A 15,929-nucleotide genomic window follows, 5' to 3' on the forward strand; every position below is an offset into this window, starting at 1 on the left:
AATTGCCAGGACTGCCACCAGCAAGGGATGTAGAATTTGTAATCGAATTGGCACCTGGAACCGAGCCAATCTCGAAAGCACCTTATAGAATGTCGTTATCAGAGTTAAAAGAATTAAAGGTGCAGATGTAAGAATTATTAGACAAGGGATTTATTCGTCCTAGTGCGTCTCCGTGGGGAGCGCCGGTGTTATTTGTAAGGAAGAAAGACGGATCTTTGAGGTTGTGTATAGATTACAGGCAGCTGAACCAAGTGACGATCAAAAATAAATATCCTTTGCCGAGGATCGATGATTTGTTTGATCAGTTACAAGGGGCTTCGGTGTTCTCTAAAATTGATTTGAGAACGGGGTATCATCAGTTGAGGATTAGGAAGGAGGATATACCGAAGATGGCATTTAGGACGAGAGATGGACATTATGAATTCACGTTAATGCCGTTTGGATTGACGAACGCCCCTGCTGCCTTTATGGATCTGATGAATCGGGTGTTTAAGGAATTTTTAGACCAGTTCGTGATTGTGTTTATAGATGATATATTTGTGTACTCGAAAAGCCTAGAGGAACACGAATTTCATTTGCATCGAGTGTTGCAGACTTTAAGGGAGAATGCGCTGTATGCTAAGTTTAACAAGTGCGAATTCTGGCTTAGTCGAGTAGCATTCCTCGGTCATGTAATTTATGGGGAAGGAATCTTACTGGACCCATCGAAGATTGAGGCTATGATGAAATGGCCAAGACCGACGACAGTAACAGAAGTTCGAAGTTTTCTGGGTTTGGCTGGGTACTACCGTCGTTTCGTGGAAGGATTTTCGGCAATAGCAATGCCGTTGACTCAATTATTGAAAAAGGAAACGAGATTTGAATGGACAGATAAATGTGAGAGAAGTTTTCAGGAATTGAAGCATAGGTTGACAACGGCACCGGTGTTGACAATTCCATTAGGACCTGGAGGATATGAGATATATAGTGACGCGTCGTTGAAAGGATTGGGATGTGTGCTCATGCAACATGGACAAGTAGTGGCCTATGCGTCAAGACAATTAAGGCCACATGAGTTGAACTATCCGACACATGACTTAGAATTGGCCGCAATTGTGTTCGCCCTAAAGATTTGGTGACATTATTTATGCGGAGAGAAGTTTCAGATTTATATAGACCATCAGAGCCTCAAGTATTTGTTTTCTTAAAAGGAGTTAAACATGAGGCAACGTTGGTGGATGAAGTTGTTGAAGGATTATGACTGTGAAATTCTATATCATCCCGGGAAGGTCAACCGGGTAGCTGATGCCTTGAGTCGTAAGTCGAGTATAGCTCATTTGATGGTCAAGGAATGGACATTGCTGGAAAAATTGCGAGACTCGGAGTTTAGATTCGAAGTAAGTCAAGTCTCGAGCTTGCTGGCTACGTTTAGGATTGAATCGGAGATCCAGGCTAAAATTAAGATGTTGCAATCTTCGGATCAGGAAATTCAAAAGATTCTAGAGATGGAGAAGGCCAAGAGAAAACCAGATTTTCAAGTATCGGAAGATGGAGTATTAAAGTTTCGTGGACGGTTATGTGTGCCTGACGATGCTGAGCTTAAGGAAGAGATTCTGTCAGAAGCGCATCGTAGCAATTATAGTATCCACCCAGGTAATACTAAAATGTATCGAAATTTGAGGCAATATTACTGGTGGAATGGTATGAAGGCAGATATCGCTAAACATGTGGCTAAGTGCCTGACGTGTCAACAAGTGAAAGCGCAACATTGTAAGCCCGGGGGATTGTTGCGACCCTTGGAAATACCAGAGTGGAAATGGGAGCGTATAACCATGGACTTTGTGTCGGGATTGCCAAGGAGCCAAAGAGGCCATGATGCTATTTAGGTGATTGTCGACGGGTTGACCAAGTCGGCACACTTTTTGGCTGTGCGAAAGGATTTCGCGTTAGAACGGTATGCTGAGTTGTACGTGCAGCAGATAGTTCGTCTACATGGGATACCAGTGTTGATAACCTCAGATCGTGATCCTAGATTTACCGCCAATTTTTGGAAAAGTCTGCACATGACATTAGGATCCAAGTTGCAGTTCAGTACGGCGTATCATCCTCAGACAGATGGCCAGTCTGAGAGGACGATTCAGACTCTAGAGGATATGCTCAGGGCGTGTGTGCTGGATTTTCAGGGTAAGTGGGAAGAGCAATTACCCTTAGTAGAATTTGCTTATAATAATAGCTTCCAACAGAGCATTGGAATGGCGCCTTTCGAAGCACTATATGGTCGTGCTTGTAGGACGCCCGTGTGCTTGGATGAAGTAGGAGAAAGGACTATAACCGGGCCAGAGCTAATCGAGCAGTCAATTGAGGCAGTTAAGATTATTCGCGAAAGGCTGAAGACAGCACAGAGCCGTCAAAAGAGTTATGCAGACAGAGGGCGAAGACCTTTGGAGTTCCAAGTAGGGGATCACGTGTTTCTTAAGGTATCGCCTATGAGAGGATTATCCAGGTTCGGTAAAAAGGGGAAATTGAGTCCGCGGTACGTGGGACCTTTTGAGGTTTTAGAAAAGATCGGGGATTTAGCGTATCGACTTGCACTTCCGCCGAATTTATCGCAAGTGCATAATGTGTTCCACGTATCGATGTTGAGGAAATACGAATCGGACCCGACGCATGTGCTGAATTATGAAAAGATAGAAGTAGATGACAAAGTGTCGTATGTCGAGAGGCCGGTAAGAATTGAGGATCGTAAGGAGCGAGTTTTGAGGAGCAAGATAATCCCGATGGTCAAAGTTATTTGGGAGCACCACGGGACTGAAGGCGCAACTTGGGAAAGTGAAGAGATGATGCAACGTCAATACCCCCAGTTGTTTGAGCAACAGTAGTATTTGTAAATTTTGGGTAGTGGCGAGATTTGTAAATTTCGAGGACGAAATTTTTGTAAGGGGGGAAGAGTTGTGACATCCTCAAAATTAGTCCATTTGGGATTTATAAAAAACTGAGTTTTATGGAATGTACTCGTAGTAAATTCTCGCCCGGAACTGATCATTCCTGGGATGCTGACCAATGGGGAAAGGCTAATTAGGGAATTAAATTCGCGTGACTAAAAGAAAATTCGATCGTGGACTGACTTTCGATCATGAAATCGTCGAGGTGATATTTTGAGCCACTGTTGGCCGATCCAAGGATAGCTAGGGGTCAGTTCACCACTGTCATAGTAATGGATCGCGGGTGATTCCGCCAGACCATGAAATGACTTGACGAATTATCCTGAACCTATACCGAACGATCGTACCCCTCGGATCTAGTAATTGATCCTCGCGATTTTAATGACAATCGAAATCGTCGCGATCCGAATAAACTTGCACGTGACCTAAATTATTGTCAGTCACGAGTTGAATATGCGAATTTCCCCAACAATCCGCCCGTTAGTATGAGAAACGCTCGAGTTGCGTTTAATAAAATTTAATTATTTAATTTAGCCCAAATCGGACACCGGAAAAATTTGGAAGTCACAACGGGACGTTAGGACGACGTTGCAGTTGTAACGTGCAGTTTTGGATGTGCCCGAATTCCTCAGAAAAATTCATTTTCGATGAGAAACGGAGAAAGTGACCATTTTACCCTTGGGAATTAATAAAGGGTTAGTTTTATGGGCCAAGGGCATTTTGGTCATTTTACCCTCAAAGTTGGAAAAGACAATTTTACCCTTGGACTTTTTGAGAAATTACAAGATTGCCCTTGGATATTTTTGGTAAGATTCGATCTGGGCCGTCGGTTTCAAGATTAGATCGAACCTCGACCGTCGGATCAAAAAGTAGAGAGAAGGGCATTTTGGTAATTTGCCACTTTGGGTCAAATTTGCACTATTTAGGTCCAAATGACCATTCTCTCTCCTCCATCTCTCTCTCTCCCCACCGAAAATCCCCCCCACCATGAGATCCCCTTCAGCCGCCTCTCCCTTCGCCGTCACCGCCGCCCGTACGCCCGCCGAACCGCCGCCTTGCCGTGCCGTCCTCGCTGCCAGGCCACCACCAGCCACACGCCGTCCGTCTCTCTCCCTCCTCTCCTCCCCGTGTGGCCGTGAGTCTCGGCCAAGGGAGCCGCGCCGCCGCCGCACGCCGCTGATCACCGCGAGCCGTGTCGCCGTTCACCGCCGTCCCCGTCAATTGCCGCCGCTTTCCGTTCTAGCCGCGTGAGTCTAGAACTCGGTAAGTCGCGCCCTAAACCCGACTTAGGATATTGGGTATCGATGGATAATTTTGGTCGAAATTAGGTTTAGTTGGTACGAAATTTCACGGATTAGGTGTGGAATCAAATAGCGGGCCTAGAATTGAGTTTGGGAAAATTTTATTGGAAATTTTGAGGATAACAGTGGGCTGTGGATGACTGTTCACTGGGCTGTGATGGGCCGATCGGAACGCAAGTTGGATTTTTAGAACCGGCAAATAGTGGTGAGAAAGTGCCGTGAAGGGCCGGAATTGATTTAACGTCGTTTGGTTGGAGGAAAATGGCAGATTGTGTGTTTAGTGTGTGTTGGAACTGCGACTGGGTTGGGATAATGAAATTGAGTGCGTGGTTATGTAATTACATGATTGAAATATGCTTGTTGTGTGCACGTTTGGGCCAAACTGATTTAATTATTGAAATTGGCCGTGTCAAATGCTGAGTGAACATGTTTTGCGTGTGAAATGATGCGTGCACGGGCCACGTGTGATTGGCCAGTTGAGTGCGGTAAATGCTTGTTGAGCATGTGCATAAGTAAGAAAGAAATGTGGTGTGGTAAGTACTATCGTGGGAATTGTGCCGTCCTAAGGCGTGTACTTTAACGCGGGACGATGCCCAGTACTACCGGAAGACTGCCAGCCTGAGGCGTGTACGTCAACGCGGGTTGCACAGTAGGTGGTAGATATTGAGCTTGAGGCGTGTACTTCAACGCGGACAAGAAACATGACCTGAGGCGTGTACGATATCGCGGGCCTTGGAGTGTTGTGACAAGTTGGTCGCAGTGGATCCGAGGCGTGTACTGTAACGCGGGTCACTGGCGAGAGTTGTGGAAAAGATGTGATTAGACCAGAACGAATGTGCAAAATGTGATTTGAACTTGCCTGTGATTGCATATGATGTGCCTGCGTGGTGCTGATTATATGCATGAATGCGTGTTTTGCGTGATTATCTGGAGGTACGTGATAGCCTAGGTGGGGTTTAGGAGTGTACTTACTGAGATGTAGTCTCATGGTTGTTTCAACCAATATTTTTCATAACCCCGACCTGAGCCATGAATCCTCCGCCACCGCCACCAGAGCGTTTTGGGGTTCTAGTGCACACCAAGAATGAGGTGCAGAGTTTCCTATGGGTGATAGGATGACCTGGATTAAGCACACTACTACCATATTTGTAGACGTAGGACTACCCCTTTGGGAGACCCATGTTTATACCGCCTGGTTCTTCCGGGATGCAGCAGGGGATGAGTTCGGCCCCGTTAGGGGTTTTGATGTCCCGTTTGATTTGGTTGGAGACTGGGACCCATCTGCCATACCCCCTATAGACGGAGAGTTGACCAGCGCGGAGCCTAGTTTAGCTCAGTCTGGATTGCATCCAGCGCCCGCTGCTCAGGGATCTTCAGGGGCTGAGCATGAACCCGAGCCCGAAGCATCGCAAGCTAATGATGATCCGATGGACATAGATTTAGAACCGATCCCCGAGGAGGAACCAGAGGATGTGGAGCCCGAGGTAGAACTCGAGGTCGAGCTTGAGGAGCTGGAGTATGTACTCCCGTATGAGCAGTACATGGATCCTAACTACGTGCCTGAATACAACTTCTTTGATGGATTATGGGAGGAAGATCAGAATGAAGTTCCAGCCGAGTCGGGTGACATAAATCACCCGATTGAGATTGAGGCGGAGCCGGGTTCTTCGGAGGAGCAGACCGATCAGGAGAGTTCGGATTCAAATGACGAGGAGTCGGACTCCGAATGGACGCCTAGCAAGGGGCGTAGGGGCTAGTGTGGGGGTTAGGAATGGGTTTATGGAGGAGTACCATTTTTGAAGTTAGAATACAGGTCATCGAGCCCTTTTTGTTATCGATGGTTAATAGTAAGGTGTGCATATGTAAATGTCGGTTGTAGACTGTAATTATTTTATAAGTTTGATAATGGAATAGAATATGTGCATATACTCCCTGATTGTTTTCCCCAGTTTTAAATTGTCCGGGATTAATTGTGGTATCCGCTGTGGATGTGAATCTCTAATGGTTAATTGAGGTCGGCGATATTCCTGGGATGTCGCATAAATTCGACCGTAGAGGGATGTCGCGTGCTCGATGGGGTTCGGGGCGTGACACGCCCACATTATATGTCAGGATTTCACTGTCTTGTAAAGAACTTGGACCGGTTTCTCTAACGAAGCCATTCATGTGATTCCTGGATTTCTGAAGTTTGCAATTCCTTCTGCTATTATGCTCTGATACTTCTCAAGTTTTATGCTTCTCCTAGTTCACTTTTGCTTAACAAAGGACGCTAACGGAATTCAAGAAAATTGATTTTAGTGATACCATTCTTCTGATTCATTAGTGGTGGTGGGCTATATTTATGATAGTTAAATAAAAACAATGGCTTGACACAAAACATGAAAAAGTATCATTGTTAATCTAGATTATGTTCCTTACATTCTTTTAAAACAGAAGGGAATTCATTGTCTTATGAATTGGCTCTAAACATACGCCTGTGGCATCTTGGATAATGTTCTTTTGTTCTCTTAATATCTCTATAAGAGGAACCAAATAAAGATGCACATCTGCACTCCACAAATTCATATTTTGACAGGAAGCATACAAGTTAATTCATCTTAATATTCTTGTGTTTGTCTCAGCCTCAACGCCGGTTGCTTCTACCAAAAACCTGAACCAAATTTTAAATTGATTGTATAACACCAGGCTTGGACTTGATCTTGGGAACCTTTTTTTTATTTTTATAAAGATCTATAAATCTTTTAGTCTCAAACTTAGTGAACGAGGAGTTGGAATTAAGTAGAAAAAACATGGAACAGTTTGGTGGATGGCACTTTTCAAACGTTCCTTCCAACCAGTGACACGGACTGGTTCCGTGATCCAGATGATGGTTTACACTTCTTTTCCCAAGATCCAAAAGCCCCAAAATCCAAAGCATCTGTAAAATCTCACATGCTCCTGAACCATACATTAGCAGATTGTGTGGAAATCAAGCTTGGGCTATTTTTAGGTTTTTCTTTTTCATACCAGGAAATGGGATATGATTTAACTCATTCTTTTTTTTCTATGTCGACTAGAGACCATCTCTAAATGGGGCTATGTCACACTGCTGCTAGTGCATGGAGGGCTCTCGAAATACCAATCTCTATCGTAGCTTGTCACAATTTTTATCATAATTCTTATGTGAAATGAGTTGAAAAATTATACGGGCATTACGATAAAATGAACTTGGATATGACGCATTAGAACATAAGATCGGTTCACAAGGATCCATCATTCTTAGTTAAGTAAATTTGGTTCATCTAAATAAAATATGACATGATTGAAGAAAGATCTATTAGAAACTAACTAAATCATTCAAGAACATTTTTGAGATAGTTTCCTTTTATTCTTTTTTTTTAGAAATTCTGAACTTTATAAAAGATAGATGTTTAAGGATAGTACAATAGATAAGCTAATGATCAATGCTCAAATATGTTGATACCTAAATTTTGGCTAATTCATTTTAGTCATTTATTGCATAAGAAAATTAGGAATTGAACCCGACCCTTAAACAAAAATACCATTTGCATAGTTGACATTCGCATGGCATCTAGGCCATGCATCGCACATGCCAATGTCATGGCCTCTCCATGACGTTACCATGGACAATCGCACATTGGATCACCTCCTATAGATAGCCTGTTGTATGATCGGCGACGCGGCGGAAGCGGATCGTAATTTTGCAATTAAGTCAGGAGCCGTAGAAACGATAGAAAAATAAAACGAGGAACAATATAAAAGGACATGAAAAATTTACGTGATTCGGTCCGAATGTCGGAATTTACGTCCACGGAGAGAACCGGCAAATAATCTACTAATAAATCGGAGAATTTCAGGATTACAATCGCTCACGCTCAAATATTTCCCAGCCCTAATATATACCAATACTCACAATATTTAATAACTCAACTCGATGGACTCTCTCTCTGCGCACGAGTACCTCCGAGCTCACGCCTCTCTTCTGGAGCTCTTTTCTCGGCTTGCTTCTGTTCGTCCGCGGTTCTCCTCTTATAGGAGAACAAATGGCCCCATCTTCATAAGTCCATGCAATTAATGATGGTGTGTACGCATGACCATCATGCACCGCCAATGACAAAATGAGCATAGCTTCTGCCTTCTTTCTTCCTTCATTGAATAACAAAAGGACAAATGAAGCCCACAGAAATTGACCAGAAGGGGGGAAGAGAAGTTCGGTGCCCACGTTCTTCTACGTGCATGCATTCACATCATGTGCATGCATTTATGAGGAAGAAGAAAATGGACGCAGCTCCATTGACATGCATGAGAGGAAAGTCAAGTCATGGGCTCATTTAATTAATAGAAGATAAATATGGCTAAAATTTCTTTTATGCGCAGAAAATATCCAGAATTGCTTCTTCCTTTTTATCTGCTCACCATTGCGTTTTGTACGACTTTGAACAATAAATTCTCCAGGTGTGTATCGGGTCTTGTATACGGGCTCAAACTCAAGACATAATTTAACATAGCCGGCCATCACTTGCTCATGAATCAAAAGATGAAGCGATAACACTTGCGGCCGTAAATCTTGGTGAGGTGAGAACAGAAGGGATAGAGCAAATTTGATGGGGAACATTCGCTCAACAGTCCAAGTGGTTATCTCGAGTGACTTTGATTTGAATTCAAAAGAAACCAAGATTGATGCAGGCCAAGAACCGATCGTGGGTTTGACATTTGAAAATAACACGAAAGGAACGGATGAAGCCGCTCAGATTTTCCTTTCAACCGAATCTTTATCTTTTTTCTTCGATGGTTTGCAACTGTTCTCAATCGTGTTCAACTCTAATGAGCAGTCCCGCTGCCACAGCCGGCCATCGCGCTCCGCTGACACTCACACCATGTTCAGCGAGCCCTGCCACAATGAGATTCCTGCAATGCCTCCCGCTGCGAGTTCCAGCAACCATCGGACGAACTCGCGAGGTTTCCCGACATCTCCTGCGATCTTTTGCGACGTTGCTCCCTCCTGGTGCTCCTGTAGCGAGACATCACCCAAGCTGATCCTGAAGAGCCCCTGCCTTCACGCCCTGCAGGTCCAGCGAGGAGCATGGCGTCCTTACCAGCCTTTGTGTGCGGCCACGTCTTGTGCCTGCACCGCGCCTCGACAGCCACTCCTGCGAGTAACTGGTGATTCTGACGCCCATTGGTGTGCTTTTTCATCCCATCACTACATCAGTCCAGCGAGCTCCAAGTGTTACCAGCGAGCCCAGCAGCAGCACCTCCAAGGAGCTTCAGGCGTGAACGAAAATCGCCTAACTGTCACGCCACAACTTGATTTTTCCTTGCAGGTTTCTCCAGTGTTCCAGTTCATTATGCCCGGGAAGCCTTGCTGTTGTTTCACTGTCGCGGCTGCACCCTCTCGCTGTGTTTGCAAAGTCGCCACTGTCATTGCTCTTGGCCGCATCCCTCCTCTGGTACTCCTTCAAGTCTACGGCCACAAGATATCTAGTGAGGATGACCCTATCCTGTTGGGCCTCTAGCCAGAGCTTCATTCCCGCTAATTCGTGCTTTCTGCCGTCTTCATCATGTAATGTCTTCGTCCTGCTTTCAGACGAAGATCTCCAGTTCCAGCCATGGCACAGCTCTCTCCATATCGCGCCCTTTGGCTCTGCGATTTCAGCTACGATCAGTCTCGATTTTGGTGCATTCAGTCTCGGTCTTTTCCTGAACTACCAGAGGCTTCTTCATCTATTTTCCTTCTCTATCACTGTTGATTGACACCGCCCGTCGCTCCGGAGCCTCACTGATTGCGCCTCTGTTTTACTGGGTTTTCTTATCAGAGAATTCGAAGAGCTCGGCTCCTGCTCGTTTCTTCTCTGCCAACGCCATTCACCAGCAATTACACCTCCAAGACATCAGCTCCTTAGTTTGATCATCCTTCGACATCATGCATCACCAAGGTAAGTACCCCTCTATCCTCTGTTCTTCAAGAATAAAGTCGAGAAGTCTTAACTACTAGTTTCCTGAAGATCGTCTGCCATTGAGTTCCTGTTTGGGATCTGAACTTGTTTTGTCACGCCCCGAACCTTATCGAGAGCACGACACCCTCCACTGGTCGATTTATGCGATGTCCCAGGAATATCGCCGACCTCAACAACCATCAGAGATTTACATCCACAGAGGATACCACAATTAATCCTGAAATATTTAAAACTGGGGAAACATTCAGAGAGAATACACATATTCGATTCCATTATCTTACTTATAAAATATTCACAATTTACAATCGCCATTTACATAAGCACACCTTACCATCCACCACCGATAACAAAAAGGGTTTGATGACCTGGCCTTCTAACTCTAAAAATGATACCCTTCAAAAACCTATTCCGAACCCCCCTATACTAGCCCCTACGCCCCTTGCTTGGCGTCCATTCTAAGTCTGACTCCTCGCTTTCTGAATCTGAACTCTCCTGATCAGTTTGCTCCTCCGAAGAATCCGGCTCCGCCTCAATCTCAATCGGGTGATTTATGTCACCCGACTCAGCTGGAACTTCATTCTGATCTTCCTCCCATAATCCATCAAAGAAGTTATATTCCGGCACGTAGTTAGGATCCATGTACTGCTCATACGGGAGTACATACTCCGGTTCCTCCTCAGGCTCCTTAGGCTCATCAGGTTCGACCTCGGGTTCTACCTCGGGCTCCACTTCCTCTGGATCTTCCTCGGGGATCGGTTCTAAATCTATGTCCATTGGATCATCTTCAGCTTGCGATGCTTCGGGCTCGGGTTCATGCTCAGCCCCTGAAGATCCCTGAGCAGCGGGCGCTGGATGCAATCCAGACTGAGCTAAACTAGTCTCCACACTGGTCAACTCTCCATCTATAGGGGGTATGGCAGATGGGTGCCAGTCTCCAACCAAATCAAACGGGACATCAAAACCCCTAACGGACCCGAACTCATCCCCTGCTTCATCCCGGAAGAACCAGGCGGTATAAACATGAGTCTCCCAAAGGGGTAGTCCTACGTCTACAAAAATAGTAGTAGTGTGCTTAATCTAGGTCATCCCATCACCCATAAGAAACTCTGCAACCTCATTCTCGGTGTGCATTGGTACCCCAAAACGCTCTGGCGGCGATGACGATGGGTTCATGGCTCAGGTCGGGATTCTGAAAATATTCATTGAGACAACCATGAGATCACATCTCAGTAAGTACACCCCTAAACCCCACCTAGGCTATCACGTACCTCCAGACAATCACACAAAGCACACATTCAAGTACATAATCAGCACAACGGAGGCACATCAATTATTCTTACCAGGGCCTGTCATGCATACTACCTGCACGTTAGTCACAATCACATCATAGGCAATCACAGGAATGTTCAACTCACATTTCGCACATTCGTTCCGGTCTAATAACTTCTTTTCCACAACTCTCGCCAGTGACCCGCGTTATAGTACACGCCTCAGGTCCACTGCGATCAACTTATCACAACACTCCAGGGCCCGCGTTAACGTACACGCCTCGGGCCATGTTTCTTGCCCGCGTTGAAGTACACGCCTCAGGCTCAACACCTACCACCTATTGCACTACCCGCGTTGAAGTACACGCCTCAGGTTTGGCAGTCTTCCGGTAATATCGGGCATCGTCCCGCGTTGAAGTACACGCCTCAGGACGGCACAATTTTCACGATCACATGTCATACCACATTCACTTTCTTACTCTCACACATGCTCAACCAGCATTTACTATACTCATCTGGCCAATCACACGTGGCCTGTGCAAGCATCAATTCACACACAAAACAGTGCTCACTCAGCATTTGACATGGCCAATTTTTAATAATTAAATCAATCTGGCCCAAGCGTGCACCCGACAAGCATAGTACAATCATTTAATTGCACAATCACGCACTCGCTTTCATCACCAAAATTCAGTCGCAATTCCAACACACATTAAACACACAATCTGCCGTTTTTCTCCAACCAAACGGTGTCAAATCAATTCCGGCCCTTCACGGCACTGTCAAATCAATTAATTGCCGGTTCTAAAAATCCAATTTGCATCCCGATCGGCCCATCACAGCCCACTGAACAGTCATCCACAGCCCACTATTGTTCTCAAAATTTCCAATAAAATTTTCCCGAATTCAATCCTAGGCCCGCCAATTGATTTTACCCCTAATCCGTACAATCCCGTACCCGAATAAACCCAATTTCAGCCAAAATTACCCGTCGATACCCAATATCCTAAGTCGGGTTTAGGGCGTGACTTACTGAGCCCTAGACTATCTCGGCTAGAGCAAATAGCGGCAGCAAGACGAAGATCTAACGGCGGCTAGCAGCTGCGGTGATGATCGGCGGCAATCGGCAAACGGCGGCGGCTTGGGCGGTGGCCGGTTGGCTCACGGCCAAGGGGAGAGAAACCGAGAGGGAGAGAGAGAATCATGGTGGGGTGAGGGTGGCGTGAGGCTCGGCGGACGGGCGGTGCGGCGGCACGGCACGGCGGCGGTCCGGACGGCGGCACGGCGGCGGTCCGGACGGCGGCACGGCGGAAGGGGGAGGCGGTCGGTCGACGGTGGGGGAGAGAGGGGGGGAGGCTGAATGAGAGAGATGGAGAGAGAGAGAAAGGGAAATTGGACTAAAATAGTCCAATTTTGACTAAAATGGCTAATTACCATCATACCCTTGTCTAATCTTTTTAATTAACGGCCCAGATTCGATCTTATCTTGAAACCGACGGCCGAGATCGAATCTTACCAAAAATATCCAAGGGTATACTTGTAATTTCTCAAAAAGTCCAAGGGCAAAATTGTCTTTTCCGAATTTGAGGGTAAAATGACCAAAATGCCCTTTGCCCATAAAACTAACCCTTTATTAATTCCCAAGGGTAAAATGGTCACTTCCTCCGTTTCTCGTCGAAATCGAACTTTTCTGAAAAATCCGAAGAAATCCAGAGTTGTACGTTCCAATTACAACGTCGTCCAAAGGCCTTGCCGTGACTTTCCAAATTTTATGATGCTCGGTTTGGTCTCTAATCAATATTCAAATTATATATATAACGTAACTCGAGCATTTCTCAGACTAACGGGTGGCTTTTGGGAAATTCGCCTGTACGACCTGTGACTGATACTAAATCGAGTCACGTGCAATTTATTTAAACCGTAACGACTTCGGTTGTCATTAAAATCGCGAGGATCAATTACTAGATCCGAGGGCTACGATCGTTCGGTATAGGTTCAGGATAATTCGTCAAGTCATTTCGTGGTCCGGCGGAATCACTCGCGATCCATTACTATGACAGTGGCGAACTGACCCCTAGCTATCCTTGGATCGGCCAACAGTGGCTCAAAATATCACCTCAACGATTTTATGATCGAAAATCCATTCACGATCAAATTTTCTTCAGTCGTACGAATTCAAATCCCTAATTAGCCTTTCCCTAGTGGTTAGCGTATCCCAGTAATGATCAGTTCCGGGCGAGAACTAACTACGAGTACATTAATAAAATAATTCATTTCATAAATCCCAAATGAGCGAAATTTCGGAATGTCACATGTTTTATTAAATATGTGATGATTAGAATATGGATTATGGCTTTAATGAGTTCCCTGGTTGATGAAGATATTTTATGATGTTAAGTTTTTGAATCTAGAAGAACGGTGAACAGAGCTAGGTGAATGATGAACAAATCAAAGATTTGATAATGTCTTTATAGGATTTTGGAAAGAAAGAATAATTGAAAGAGGCAAAGGGAAACCAAGCGAAATATGAATTCGTGATCTCAAGGTGATGTACCGAGAAAGAGAACGAAAGAAAGAAAATAATAAAACTAAAAAAAAATATTAAAGAATGAAAAATAATAAATAATAAAATAAGAATAAACTGGGAAAAAGAAAACAAACAATAAAAACAATATATATGTGTATATAAATAAGTGCAAGCCTTAGTTAGGTGGTCTGAGGTTCTAGTGTTAATTGAATTTCCTTCTAGCTGGGGCTCATTTGTTTAGGGAGATATTTTCTTTGAATTTTTCAAAAAAATCCAACATTTAGATAGTCTTTTTTTTCCTGATAAAATAAATAAATAAAAAAATGTTAAAAAGTAAATAAAATTGAAAAGATAAAAATCTCATTGCATTAATATTAGATTTGCATTTAAGAATTAGTTCATCAACGTGTTTTTCCTCTTTTGTAGATTTCATTAATAATAGTTTTCTTTTTAGAGATTAGAATTAGAATTAGACTTTGGATTCCATTCGATTTTAGCTCACGAGGTTGCTCTCCCGGCGCTTAAGAAGGAGGCCTCGTAATATTCTTTACCCGATATTGCATCGGGTTGCTTTACCATACCTTACCTTTTATTCTCTCTTTCTTACTATTGTTGATGTGTTTGTTGTGATTGCTTTTATCTCATTTTTTGTAATGTCATTCATTTTCTTAGTCGAATGGTTAGGCTACAATCTAAGACCATAACAAACATAAAAAAAATTGCAAGGATATTTACGGGACGAAAACTTTAGGACTCACAATTGGACAAAGACCGCATGGCACACTTAGTTAACAATCTAGTAAAAGGGCATTAGTTGAATACTTAGTATAATCAAGTCCCCCATTCCAGATTTTGGTTGCATGGAAAGTGAGGTATTTTCCCATATCTCACTTGGTTTCTAGCTAACCTCAATAGGCTAGGGTGACTCCTTATCATATAGAATTTTCATATGATTAATCAATAAAAATGAAATTCCGACGTTGCGAGAGTTAAGGGTTTGGGAGAACAAGCGCCGATTGAGGACCGCTGGGTCCCCAACTCGACATTACCTCTAATCTTGTCTCCCAGGATAGTAGACCTCTTCGGAAGTGTCGCAAGAAGCAATACCTTTGAATGTCAATATCCCCCCTAACAAGAAGAATGCACGTTCAATATGAAAAAGATAAAAATTGTTAACAGATAAAAAAATTAAAAATATGCTACAAAATTAGGAGAAGAAAAACAAAATGAGAGTACCTCAAGAACGAGGTGAGGAAGCCGTGAGAGACCTCGGCGATGTAGACGGACGATCACGAGGGCGTAGCCATCACGTATTTGGGTCTACATGAATGATGACATCTTCCAATAAGGAAAGGCTTGAAATCACCTTGGACATTTGGCTTTCGCGCCAAAATTCAACGGTGACATGCGTAAACTTCTTAGTTGGGTTGAACATCCAACTTGAATAGGCAAAGAGGTGATTTCGGTGCGCCAGACGTCTTGCAGCTCTAGATGCACTCCCAGCTGCCTCAATCGTGTCACCGGAGACCCCATTATTCCTTTGCATCTCTATCTCCCTCGCCGCAGACCTCCACTTGGCATATTTACTGAAAAACTGACCCATCTCCTCCAGCTCCCGCCTTTGCATTTCCGGTATTATTGTGTAGAAGAACTTTCACACGATGCTCACAATCGCCGCAAACAAGAAGGCCCCGTCAATGGCAATTGCCTTATAAAGCAATAAGAACGTCATTGATAACACTCCAGTCACCACCCGATTCGAAGCAACGTTGATTGCGTACCCCTATGCACGCAGTCTTAGTGGTCAGATCTCCGAGCTATACACCCACATGATCGACCCAATCCCAATTGAGAAGAAGGCCACGTAGGACAATACCGAGGCAATATACATGGTCACCACTCACATGAGCTTCGTATGGCTATGGTCGATGATAAGGCATATTCCGAGAGAGGCA

At 44.4% G+C, this 15,929-nt stretch overlaps 1 protein-coding gene across 1 annotated transcript; it reads left to right on the forward strand.

Annotated features, from left to right (window-relative positions):
• Nucleotides 1-8,803: 8,803 nt before the first annotated feature.
• Nucleotides 8,804-9,926, forward strand: LOC130137881 (uncharacterized). The gene is made up of 2 exons (XM_056310389.1): nt 8,804-9,672; nt 9,810-9,926. Exons 1-2 carry the CDS (start codon nt 8,827-8,829, stop codon nt 9,924-9,926), a joined length of 963 nt encoding a protein of 320 aa, XP_056166364.1. The 5' UTR covers nt 8,804-8,826.
• Nucleotides 9,927-15,929: the final 6,003 nt, after the last annotated feature.

The sequence above is a fragment of the Syzygium oleosum genome, unplaced genomic scaffold (assembly GCF_021117445.2).
Source record: "Syzygium oleosum isolate NSW1041296 unplaced genomic scaffold, Sole_v2.1 Sole_v2.04, whole genome shotgun sequence".
In the NCBI taxonomy this organism is placed as follows: domain Eukaryota; kingdom Viridiplantae; phylum Streptophyta; class Magnoliopsida; order Myrtales; family Myrtaceae; genus Syzygium; species Syzygium oleosum.